The sequence below is a fragment of the Erythrolamprus reginae genome, chromosome 1, assembly GCF_031021105.1.
Source record: "Erythrolamprus reginae isolate rEryReg1 chromosome 1, rEryReg1.hap1, whole genome shotgun sequence".
In the NCBI taxonomy this organism is placed as follows: Eukaryota; Metazoa; Chordata; class Lepidosauria; order Squamata; family Dipsadidae; genus Erythrolamprus; species Erythrolamprus reginae.
In genome coordinates, this window is record NC_091950.1 from 345074766 (window position 1) to 345088011 (window position 13246).

At 36.5% G+C, this 13246-nt stretch overlaps 1 protein-coding gene across 3 annotated transcripts in view; it reads right to left on the reverse strand.

Moving 5' to 3' along the window:
• The window catches only part of HEATR5B (HEAT repeat containing 5B), a 63933-nt gene that overhangs the window by 19561 nt on the left and 31126 nt on the right, over positions 1 to 13246 (reverse strand). For all 3 annotated transcript variants that reach the window (XM_070734128.1, XM_070734127.1, XM_070734130.1), the window contains 7 exons: positions 12859 to 13028; positions 11499 to 11643; positions 10185 to 10403; positions 8551 to 8802; positions 5211 to 5392; positions 2802 to 2870; positions 2218 to 2397 (listed from right to left, as the gene is read on the reverse strand). In XM_070734128.1, the coding sequence (XP_070590229.1) occupies positions 2218 to 2397; positions 2802 to 2870; positions 5211 to 5392; positions 8551 to 8802; positions 10185 to 10403; positions 11499 to 11643; positions 12859 to 13028 (1217 nt within the window). The remainder of the gene's footprint in view (positions 1 to 2217; positions 2398 to 2801; positions 2871 to 5210; positions 5393 to 8550; positions 8803 to 10184; positions 10404 to 11498; positions 11644 to 12858; positions 13029 to 13246) is intronic.

Below are 13246 nucleotides of genomic sequence, written 5' to 3' on the forward strand. Positions count from 1 at the left end.
ATGAAAAAAAAAAGTAGGGCCCATCTGAATGAAAGACATAGGTAAAATGTTATGCTAAGCTCTGTCAGGCCATGTCAGAAAATGAAAAAGGCATAATCTGGAGACTAAAAAGCAATACCAGCATGGAGTCCTTGGAGAGGAGCGGCAGATTAATAATAATAAATAATAATAATAATAATAATAATAATAATAATAATAATAATAATATGATGATGATGATGATGATGGATAGAATTTTTCAGCATGGAAATATGTTATGGAGGAAAAAATTTGATATTTATTTTCAAAACTGTTTTATAATTGAGTGAAGAAAAAAACAGTAAAGCCATGCATTAGGGCTATTGAAATCGCCACAGAATTGATCCTTAGCTGAAAGACCATAATTCCATTCATAAATTTAAAAGTACTAATGTCTAAATGGTCAGTCCCATTGTGGTGTTTTCCTGGGGAGTGAGTAATTGAGCAAGCAAGCAAGCAAGCAACTTACTTATTTGTTTGTTTGTATCCATCCTTTACTGTTTTTACAAATAACTCAAAGAGGTGAACATATCCAACACACCTTTTTCTTCCCTTTTTCCCCACAACAACTTTGTGAGATGAGTTGGGCTGAGAGAGTGATTGACCCAAGGTCACTCGACTGGCTTAATAGGGGACTAGAATTCATGGTTCCCCGTTTTCTAGCCTTGGTGCCTTAACCACTAGACCAAACTGGCAATGGAAAAAGTTCTATTCTATAGAACAGCATGAGATCTGCCCTGAATGATTCTGGTGTCATCCACAGAATCCATAAAAACAGGCAAAATAAATACAAGAAACTTTGGAGACACTGTAACTAGAACTTATTTTCTAAAAATTAATAAACAAAGCCACTTCTGCTAAAGCAGGGGAGTGTACTTGTTGACATAGATGGTGCAGAACTTATTATTATGTACTATTATGTGTCGTATTATTAGGGTACCCCAATAAGAGAAGCAAATGGCTAGGACTAAAACATGATGTTTCCATTTGTGCATTATCACTGCCAGTTCCTCAAGCAGCCAGCCAATACATTGCCTTATTCTACCATAAAAGTGTGCACAGCTGCTATAAAAGAAGGCACAAAATGACATATAGTCAGTAACCCCTAGGGAACTGCACCAACATGCAAGTTATCAGTTAGAATGATCTTACTGTTGTCTGGATGAGACCTATAGGTAGCACCAATCAAAATTCCAGTAATGGGAGCAAACTTTGCATGAATGATGGTATCTTGAGAAAAGACTAAGCTATTTCAAAATAATCTGCTGTTCCTGGAAGTACATGCCAGATAGCTAGAAGGCTCAAACTTACTCTGGTTGAGTTAGACAAACTGGAAAGCAGGAGCCTATCAATTCTAACAATGTGAAAACATGTTGATGTTAAGTAGCCTTCCATCCTTCCAAGGTCCGTAAAATGAGGACCCAGATTGTTGGGGACAATATGCTTACTCTCTGTAAACCACTTAAGAGAGGGCTGCAAAGCACTGTGAAGCAATATATAAATCTAAATGCTATAAATGCTATTGCTATTTTGCTCTATTGTTTATGCAGTTTAAATCTGAAAGTTATTTGCACCACGTTTCCTGTTTTGGCTTTGCAAGTTTTGAGCTGACATTTTTGCCGTGAGAAATATTGACTCCTAATGTAATGTCATATTGGAGAGTAATCATTGACCAGCTGGACATCTGTAGAAATTGAAGATGAAGCTGGTACCTCTTCTGAAGTGAATTAGAAGAGAAGCAGAAGGCCTAACACAGAACCTATGTGTGAATCACAATAGCTACAACTGTAAGCAATTGCTCTTTCTCTTCAACCTCAAATAACACTATCACTATTTCAGAGTGTTACCCAACCCAGCCCCAGGCTCAGAACTGGAACTGAGTACTGCTAGCAAAAAGAGGACCGATGGTGATTTCTTCCTCCCACATTCTGCCAATGGAAGTACTCAGCTATGCTGAGTATCTTCAAAGTATCGCTCAAGTAATTGTTTTCTGCTTAAAACCTTTAAAAAAAAGATGTTGCTTGCAATAGGAGCAAGCAAGTGTAATTTTGTTAATTAGCTAATTTTGGCTGCATTTCTAGGCTATGAAATCCAGAGAGGTACAGCAGGGAACTACAGAGTATTTGCACTGAATGCATCCTTCCTTCCACAGGAAAGCTAGAATAACTAATTGCTAGATGGTAATTGCTAAACATTCACCTCTGCCCAGGCTTTGAGGACTGCCAGTTTTTCCATTGTAGTGGCACTCTCCCTATACAGCTGGCTGGAAGATCCTTTTCCTGTTTGTACTTTGTCCAAAGAAGAGACAAGAAGGTTGTGAACACGACGGAGGTCATTAAGGTCACTTACTACGCCACTCCCAATCCAAGCACTGCATACCTAAAACAAAAAAATCAATGAAAGCATGGATCCAATAACATGTCAGTTCAAATCTCGTCTCAGCAAAAGAAGAAAAGGCTGAAACAAAAGAAACGAGAGTACACTTTCTAGGGGAGATTAATACAAATAATTATCCCCTGCCTTTTGAAAAATCCCCTTTCACACCAAAATGGGAAAATCCCTACCCACATATCTTAATCACTTTCAAAGATAGTTGAATAGGACTATGATGCAGATGATCAGAAAATTGAAAGAGAAGAGTTGCTTTCTCAATATAACGTTCTAAGAAAAACACTAAAACAATATTTATACTATTTTTTTTAGAGTTACGTATCCAATTTGCTGTTCACTTCCACATATTGCGTTTTGAATTTTTGATATGGCAATAATGCTTTTCTTTGTACCTGGCAAGCTTTTGCGGTTATATCTGAAGGAGTATCCTGGGAGAACGCTGGTCTTAAAGCAGCCCCAACCTAAAGAAGAAAGCAAGAAAATATCTCATATCTCAGCAATCGAAATTGAAATTCGTATACTCTATGTTAATTGTTTCATCTGTTAGTGTCATTTTCAAAGAGAAACATTCAATATTAGAAGCACGCAGATCCATAAAGTACTGTTATGTTTTTAAAGTATGTTTTATACCAACATTTCTGTAATAACCCACACTCAGTAAAAGACCTTGGAATACTAATATCGAATGACCTAAGTGCTAAAGCCCATTGCAACAATATCGCCAAAAAAGCTTCTAGAGTTGTTAACCTGATCCTACGCAGCTTCTGCTCAGGCAATCTCACACTACTCACAAGAGCCTACAAAACTTTTGCTAGACCCATCCTAGACTACTGCTCATCTGTCTGGAACCCATACCACATCTCAGACATCAACACCCTTGAAAATGTCCAAAGATATTTCACCAGAAGAGCCCTTCACTCCTCCACTCGAAACAGAATATCCTAAGAAAATAGACTAACAATCCTGGGCCTAGAAAGCCTAGAAGTACGGCGCCTAAAACACGATTTGAGTATTGCCCACAAGATCATATGCTGCAACGTCCTACCGGTCAATGACTACTTCAGCTTCAACCACAACAACACAAGAGCACGCAACAGATTCAAACTTAATACGAACCGCTCCAAACTTGACTGTAAAAAATATGATTTCAACAATCGAGTTATCGAAGCATGGAACTCATTACCGGACTCAATTGTGTCAACCCCTAACCCCCAACATTTCTCCCTTAGACTCTCCACGATTGACCTCTCCAGGTTCCTAAGAGGCCAGTAACGGGCTTACATAAGTGCATTTGCCTTTCGTCCCCTGTCCAATTGTCTTTCCTTTCTCTCACGTATCATATATATTCTCTTTCTTTCATATATCCTCTCCTCTACGTTCACTTTTACCCTTATATATATTACTACATGTCTATTTTTCTTCCTATGTATTTGTGTATTGGACAAATGAATGAATGAACGAATGAATTAAATAAATAAATAAATAAATAAATAAATAAATAAATAAGCAATAGTGTTAATGTCAGTCAAAAAGGAAGTGAGCACTTCGTGTGATTTGAATGGATTCTAGTCAGGTTTTATTAATAGGTGATTAAAGAAAGGGCTACTGTTAGGACAGGGTTGCTATTTGATACAGCTCTAGAATAATGGATATTCTTCAACAGGTTCTTTTAAGTTCAAAAAAGGATTCACAGGAAGCAAAAGATATGAATGAATAATCCACCCTGTATTTTTAAATGTAATTATCTTAAATTTGTAGGAGTTTAGAGCATCAGCTAGCAAGCGTCATATGAAGTACTATTTCATAACTGAACGCTTCTGTGTACAGTGGAAAGCAGGAATCACTATATGTCCCCTGAAGGTATTAGTGGACCCTTGCAATACAGTTCATTACATTAGTTTTGAACACATGCCATATTATAATGCAATATAATATAACAACTCTCAATATGGTCAAAATCTTATAAAACTGCCAAATCTCATAGACTTTTACTGTTCCAAATGAAAACATCATGAGATTTTTCACATACTATTTCTTCAAATGAATGAATGGTGTTTTTCTGAGACATGCAGTACTGTCACAGAGCAAAACAAAACAGGCAAAATCACATTCATTTTAACTGATGAATTTATAGAGCCGGGGTGGCTCTATAGAGTGCAGCACTGCAGGCTACTTCAGCTAACCACTAGCTGTAGTTCAGCAGTTCAAATCTCACCAGGCTCAAGTTTGACTCAGCCTTCCATCCTTCCAAGGTGGGTAAAATGAAGACCTAGATTGTTGCGGGCAATATGCTGATTCTGTAAACTGCTTAGAGAGGGCTGTAAAAGCACTATGAAGCGGTATATAAGTCTAAATGCTATAGCTATTGCTATTTAACAGAAATTAGGAAACACTTTTTCTTGGAATAATCCAAACTTTTATGAAGAAATACCTGATCTTAATTTTAGAGAAAATCCTCATAGAAACATAGAAACATAGAAGACTGACGGCAGAAAAAGACCTCATGGTCCATCTAGTCTGCCCTTATACTATTTCCTGTGTTTTATCTTAGGATGGGAAAATGAGAGCAAGAGTAAAACTCTAACTAAACACTATGTATGTATACAGACCATTGACCATTGTCAAAAAGCAGTCTGCAGTTCAAAACTCCAACATAAGCAATAATAATAATTTAATAATAATTTATTAGATTTGTATGCCGCCCCTCTCCGTAGACTCAGATGGGGATGAGATCCTGGGATGAGATATATAGCTTTCCGCATATGATTTTAAACTGGCAAAAACCCCAAAGATGATCTTACATTAGCTTGATACTGTTCTAGAATTACGTGGCCTGGAAACTCTGGTTCAGGAACTGCTGCAAATTTCTTGATAATGTCTTCAAGGGTTTGGAGACCAGCCATTCGCAGCTGATTGCTGTGGTCAGTTGCAGCCATAAAGGCCATGCGAATAAGATCCGAGAGATGAAGCACTAGAAGGTCATCTGAAAATACAAGCAAGAAAAGGACTTACAGTATATCAAAAGCCACTCACCATCGGCCAGCTTTGATTCAGAAAAATATAAGTTCTGCATTTACTCCAGTTTCAGCAAAGCAAAGTCCTCCCCCCCCCCAAAAAAAAAAAACCTAAGCAAAAACATTTTTCAAATGCCAAGACTTGTCTTGTATGCACTGTTTTTCTCAAGACAAGAATTTTTAAAAATAATGTCGCAGAGTTCATCTCATGTTCTGCAAAAATCTAAACTATAGTTAACGAGCTCATAGTACTTATTATTCGCATAAGAGAGCATGTGATCACTTCTAAGATTCAAGCCATTGGTTAATTTGGTTAAGGGAACAATGCACAGTATATTTGAAACAAAAGCTTAATTCATACTATAAAACAGAACTATTCAAAGAGTGTAAAGATGAGAAACAGCCTACAATCTTGGCTTTCATTGCATTTAGCGTCTTTTAAATTTTGATCTTATTTCAATATTAAATTGCAATAACTGTTAGAGATTAAATGCATGTTTTATTGGGTTTCAAAAGACAAAATCCACATACAGAATTTGTGTATTATAATGATGATGATTTATTTTATTGGAAATTGCTTCCCTGGGGTAGTTTTCTGATGAGATACAAAAAAAATATAGGGAACATCAGAAAAAATTATATGGCATGAGCTATGAAAACATAAGATGTCTTCTGTTAAGGAAAAATCACTACTGGATATAAATAAATTGCCCCATTTAACACTAAGTACCGTATCTAAAATCTTTTTTAAAAATGACATTCAGTGTCTTGTTTTATAAGATATATGGAAATATCTGAAAATTTTAAGCATGGTGTCCCAACTTTTAAGCACATTAGTCATTCAGATGAAAAGCTCATAATGATAGCCTACAGAAAATGTCTTGTTCCATATTTGTACCACCACTTTGATCTTCCTTACATTTAAGATTTCCCAGTTGAATTAACTATATTTTGCATTATACCAGACTGAGGAAAGTATGATGAACAGCTTTACAATAAACCATGGTCTGAGATACATTTAAAATGTGAATGAAGGCAGGAAGAAATGAAGTGCTATTGCTAACATGTTGTAAGCCGCCCTGAGTCCAAGGAGAAGGGCGGCGTAAAAATCAAATAAATTAATAAACAAACAAACAAATAAAATAACAGTACAGTGTTCCCTCGATGCGTTCCGAGACCGCCCGCGAAAGTCGAATTTCCGTGAAGTAGAAATGCGGAAGTAAATACACTATTTTTGGCTATGAACAGCATCACAAGCCATCCCTTAACACTTTAAACCCCTAAACTGCAATTTCTCATTCCCTTAGCAACCATTTAGATTATTACTCACCATGTTTATTTATTAAAGTTTATTAAAAAAAATATTTATTAAAGGTTGACGAAAGTTTGGCGATGACGTATGACGTCATTGGGTGGGAAAAACCGTGGTACAGTATAGGGAAAAAAACCGCGAAGTATTTTTTAATTAATATTTTCGAAAAACCGTGGTATAGCCGTTTCACGAAGTTCGAACCCGTGAAAATCGAGGGACCACTGTATTCAAAAGTGAATATGAGAATATTAAGGAGCAACGTATGATTTAAAATATCTTCTTTTATACAAATTTCAGTTGTAGAAAAACAAATCTAAATAGGCAGCACATATAGGTAGCCTTCAACTTATGACCACGATTGAGCCCAAAGTTTATATTTTTAATTTGTTAAGTAAGCTTTGCCCATTTTATGAATTTTCTTACCACATTTGTCAAGTGAATCACTGCAGTTGTTAAATTAGTAATATGGTTGTTCAGGGAATCTTTTTTGCTCATTGACTTTGCTTCTCAGAAGCTCACAAAACTGGATCACATGAATCTGGACACTGCAATCGTCATAAATAGGAATCAGTTGCCAAGCATCTGAATTTTACTCACGTGACCATGGGGATGCTACAATGGCTATAAGTGTGAACAGGGGTGGGTTCTAACTTACCTCACAGCCAGTGAGCTTCCTCCCGCACCGCATGGGGGCACATACATGTGCAGTGCCAAAACCCAGTTTCTGCTCATGCGCAGAAGCCAAAAATAAAATGGTGCTGCCTATGGCGCCACTGAGAGACCCAGTTTATGGGTGTGACTAACTGGCCATTGCACCAGGTTCGGCGAGCGGGGGGAAATTCCTGCTACTGGTTTTATAGATCCGGTTTGAACCAGGAGCAACCCACCTCTGAGTGTGAAAAATGGTCATAAGTCCCTTTTGTCAGTGCCATCGTAACTTTGAATGAACTGTTGTAAGTCAAGGACTACCTGTACTTTGATAAGCAATTTAAAATGTAAAATAGACAGAAAAGACTTCAGGAAAACATACTTGTAATATATCTCTGATGCATTTTTTTATATTATGATAAACCATGTAAGATATTTGAATGGGATGATTGTTTTTTAGGCTTTGGAGGGGGGGGGTGTTAGATTTTTATTTAATTAATTGGATTTAAGATTTTGTATAGTTTATATTGTATGTTGTGAGCCGCTCCGAGTCCTCGGAGAGAGGAGGCATAAAAATCAAGTAAGTAAGTAAACAAATAAACAAACAAACAAATATTTCAAAGTATAATATGGCTACAGTAATCCATCTTTCATCCAGGCAAAAATAATATCTGATTATTCATTCATAGAAACATAGAAACATAGAAGACTGACGGCAGAAAAAGACCTCATGGTCCATCTAGTCTGCCCTTATACTATTTTCTGTATTTTATCTTACAATGGATATATGTTTATCCCAGGCATGTTTAAATTCAGTTACTGTGGATTTACCAACCACGTCTGCTGGAAGTTTGTTCCAAGGATCTACTACTCTTTCAGTAAAATAATATTTTCTCATGTTGCCTTTGATCATTCCCCCAACTAACTTCAGATTGTGTCCCCTTGTTCTTGTGTTCACTTTCCTATTAAAAACACTTCCCTCCTGAACCTTATTTAACCCTTTAACATATTTAAATGTTTCGATCATGTCCCCCCTTTTCCTTCTGTCCTCCAGACTATACAGATTGAGTTCATTGTCTTTCCTGATACGTTTTAAGTTACTTTACAGTGGCTAATAAACAAATTCAAGGGAAAAAAGAGAAAAAACACATAGAAAAAGTTCCTTACTTTTAGGGTCTCTAAGTTTGGCAGATCGGGCCAGAGCCAGATCAAAGTGGGATTTATTTGCATATTCACAGAGCATGATAATTCGACACAGGCAATCTGCGGCAAATACTCGAGTGGCCCAGCGAGGAGCCACAGAGGGCTTTGATTTGTCTTCTTCCCCCAGTGTAGTAAACATTGTATCATCATCCATTTCATCCTTCTTCTCCAAGTCTTCATCTTTTTCACCTCCTAATGGAGCTGTAGTTGTCATATCTGTATATAATAAGACATTTATTATTTGTACAAACTATTGAGGATGGCAGCATGAATAAAACACCCAAAATTAGTTATTAAAATCACATCCTATAAAAGGGTGGAAGAACAGCATTTCTTTCATCTGTGAAAAAGACAAGACAAGACAGCTTTCGCAATTGGAATGCCATTACAAAGGCAGCTTTATTTCCCATCATTACCCACCTAATGGTCCCAATGGAAACTAATAGCTGATGTGAACCTTCAGGTGAAATGCAAATAATTTCAGGGTACTGCAATTTCACAATTTCAGTTTTGCCTTTAAATAGCCTGGTTTCTCTGAAAACTATGATAAAGTTATCAAGAATGTAGGCAACATGTTAACATTTCTACCAAGAAAACAATGACACATAAAGGAGATAAAAAGAAGACTGAATTTCATTTCCCAGATATTGTCATTTTAAAAGCCTGCCTTGTCTTTTGATCCATCTGAACTATTCAAACATTACATTTGCAGTGCTGTACACAATGTATAAAAATAAAAATTTGTGCAACAATATCTGAGTTGCAAATGAAAGCAATTCAGAATAAAATAACATTTTTAAGAATCAGGAAATTAGACTTTTAAGGGTAACAAAATAAAGAAAGGAAAGCATATGGCCAATTTGTAAACTATCAGCTTTTTAATTCAACAAAGATAATGAGGCACGTTAATGTTTTACAAATCTTAGCTACTTGTATTAGGTTGCAATGAAATGTTTTAAAATATGCCTAATCATTGAAAATATGAGGTCAGTTATTTGTTTATGGAAAACATTAACATTTAAATACATTTCATAGATATACCATTAAGTCAGGAAAATATATGAATAAATGACTTATTGAGCTATTTGTTTACAACCTAATTTTACACATAAATTTCAAATAATACGGTCTTAACATTTAGGCAATTATATCCCTAACATTAAGAATCACAGAACTTTTAGAGGACCATCTCTCCAAATTATCTTCTCCTTAATCTCTTTCAAAACATTAATCTTTAAAATTTCTTTCACAAAGCCACATTTATGAAGGTATTTATTAAGTCCTAGTATCCAAGTCAAAGCACAAAAGCCATTCAAAGCTTTTTTCACTGACACATCTGTTGTCTAAGGCAATTAGGAATTATTTATCAGCTGTCCAGAGTCCACTGGAATTAGGGAATTCATAAATTCAAATAAATAAATAAAAAGATATTGGTTTATCATAGATGATCTTTTAATAATTTATAGAACAATTTGCTGAAACACAACAGATTGTAAACTACACAGTTCTTTTACAGTAAAAAAAGAACCTCTATTGAAAGAGCAGACAACAAATAATAATTTCCTCTCTCATTTACCAAGTCATTTTCAGATTCTTACCACTGGATGCTGCGAGGACATCCTTACATAACATTAGCCAGTGAGAGAGCTTTTCCACCGCCAGAGATGAAAGCATATGGCCCAAAGTATCATGAATATCAGAACACAATTTCCGATCAGTCTCACGATCTAACATTCCAAAGAGAACTCCTTCCAGTCCTGTCTCTGTTATATTAATTCCTCGATGTCTGCTATGACTATCTCTTCGAGAGCCAAGTCCTAGGGCAAAACATATATTAGGTAGTTCAACATCTGAGATTTTTCTACTGAATTATGTAACTTCATGTCCAACCATAATAGTTAATACAATGGCTACAATCCATTAAATAAACAAGAATGGCATCAGGCCAGATTACTTCCGGGACCGCCTTCTGCTGCATGAGTCCCAGCAACCGGTTAAGTCCCACAGAGTTAGCCTTCTCCAGGTCCCGTCAACTAGACAACGTCATTTGGCGGGACCTAGGGGAAGAGCCATCTCTGTGGGGGCCCGGGCCCTCTGGAATCAGCTTCCCACGGAGATTCATACCGCCCCCACTCTCCTCGCCTTCCATAAAAACTTAAATACCTATTTATACTGCCAGGCTTGGGGCCATTAGACCCTATCCCTCTGGCCGGCGAATGTAGAATGTTTCAATGTGTGAATGATAATGGGTGATTTTAACTCTATTAGTGTTTTTTAAAGTTTTAGTTATATTAATTGAATTTTTTTAGTTGTGTATACTGTATATTGTTTTTTGACATCTTGTGAGCCGCCGTGAGTCCTCGGAGAGGGCAGCATACAAATCCAATAAATAAGTAAGTAGGTAAGTCAGCCAGTCAGCCAGTCAGTCAGTCAGTCAGTCAGTCAGTCAGTCAGTCAGTCAGTAAGTAAGTAAGTAAGTATGTAAATAGATAAATAGATAAAAAAATAAATAAATAATTGTTACATTGCAGCACCCTAGATCTTCAATGTGAACAAAAACCTATTAAACTACAGCAGGATTTCATTGAGATTTCCACAATGAGGCTGAATTAATAAGATCTCTTCAATTCATCTTTCTATATCTTAGGAAGCATCTTTCCATGTTACACAAAACAGTTAATTAAAAACGCAGAAGATAAAACTGTTATTCATCTCTGAAGGCCTAAGATCAGCAAATGCCTTTCCCCAGCCAATCAAGAGAAAACAATATATCAACCTGTAAAAGGAGAGAATATTCACATTATTTGCAGACTTTTGAGAGAGAAAAACATAGCTGAAAAACAAACCAAAAAAAACAAAAACCCCACCAGAAAATACATTTAAGAAGGTCCACTATTTCATCCAATACTTACTTGTCCCGTTATTCTCTTTATCTCCAGTATTTTTTGCTAAGCTCATAGCATATTCACATACTTCTGCTGCTTCTCTTTGGGCAAGCTGTCTCAAACATGCTACTGCAGCCCTACGTAGAAGCAGGTGGGAACTGCATAGGTGAACCTAAAACCATAAAAAAATAGCTGAAGAGTGCTTGGTTACCTCAAAATGTTTGTAGCTTCTACAGATTAATAGCACTCTCTTGCTGCCTACATACTATGTAAGACCATTTCAATCTGTGCTTCTCAACCTTGGCAATGTTAAGATGTATGGACCAACTCAGTTTATGAGAAAACCAAATACAATTTTTAAACAGATATTCAATATTTTTCTTCCTGGAAAATACATTTAAGTATTCTACTTCTACACAACATACTGTAGCATACTGTTATTCAAAGAAAGAAACAACATGCACAATGTTTAATTATTCTGCAAGGAATATTTTTGGAACCAATTATTAATTTATTAACAATTATAACTGAAAACCTTTGTGTTTTTGCTATTTTAAGCAAAGTGTAACAAAAGAATTAGTTTCATGAAAGGTTCATAAGTATACAACACTATGTCTCATTTTCATTCAGAGGATAAAAGCATTTTAAGAATTTAATAAATCTAAATGCCAACCTCAGACTTCTTTAATGCACTCCAAAATTTATAGGTTACTAAAAAAGATCTGTTATACAGTGGTACCTCGACATACGATTTTAATTCGTTCCAGACCCGAGCTCGTAAGTCGATCAACTCGCATCTCAAACGAATGCCTTTAGACTTTGTTTTTCGCGCTGAGATAACTGGAAGCAAGGAGATTCTTGCGCCACCTAGTGGAAGCTCGGCTCGTATCCCGTATTTGAGCTCGGGTGTCGAACAGAAATTTCGCTCGTGTCGCGGCTCGTAACTTGGAATACTCGCATGTGGAGCAGCTCATATCTACAGGCACCACTGTACAATATTATACAATATAATTCATTACAAAGAGAGAAAATACATTTTATACATGCTTGCAATAAGCAGCAATCGGACAATGTTGGTGTCATCATGAGCATTAGCGAAACACTATTTTGGGCTATATGAGCCGTGCGGCACAGTGGTTAAAATGCAATATTGCAGACCAATTCTGCTGATTGCCAGTTGCCAGCAGTTCAATTCTCACCAGCTCAAGGTTGATTCAGCCTTCCATTCTTTCAAAGTGGGTTAAATAAGAAACCAGATTTTTGGAGGCAATATGCTGGACTCTGTAAATCCTTTAGAGAGGGCTGGAAAGCACTGTGAAGCAGTATATAAGTCTAAGTGCTAATACTATTGCCTTTGCTACATATAGGAAGGACAAAATATACTTACACAAAGACTGGGAACAAGACTAGAAAGGTTAACATGTCTAGGTGCAAACATGTGAAGTTGCTGGAGACAGGAAATGGCAGCTGCTTGAACAAGAGAGTCGGAATGATCTTGTGTAATTGCACATCCCACCAGACATGAGGAACGGATGGTAGAAATAGTAGCACCATTTCCTATCAAAATTAACATTTTAAAATCAACTTTTATAAATTGTGAAATGAAAGACAGCCAAATGAGTATCTTGCAACTTAATACCCAAGAAAAGTGCAATCCTCTAAGGCAGTGTTTCCCAACCTTGGCAACTTGAAGATATTTGGACTTCAACTCCCAGAATTCCCCAGCCAGCGAATGCAAATATCTTCAAGTTGCCAAGGTTGGGAAACACTGCTCT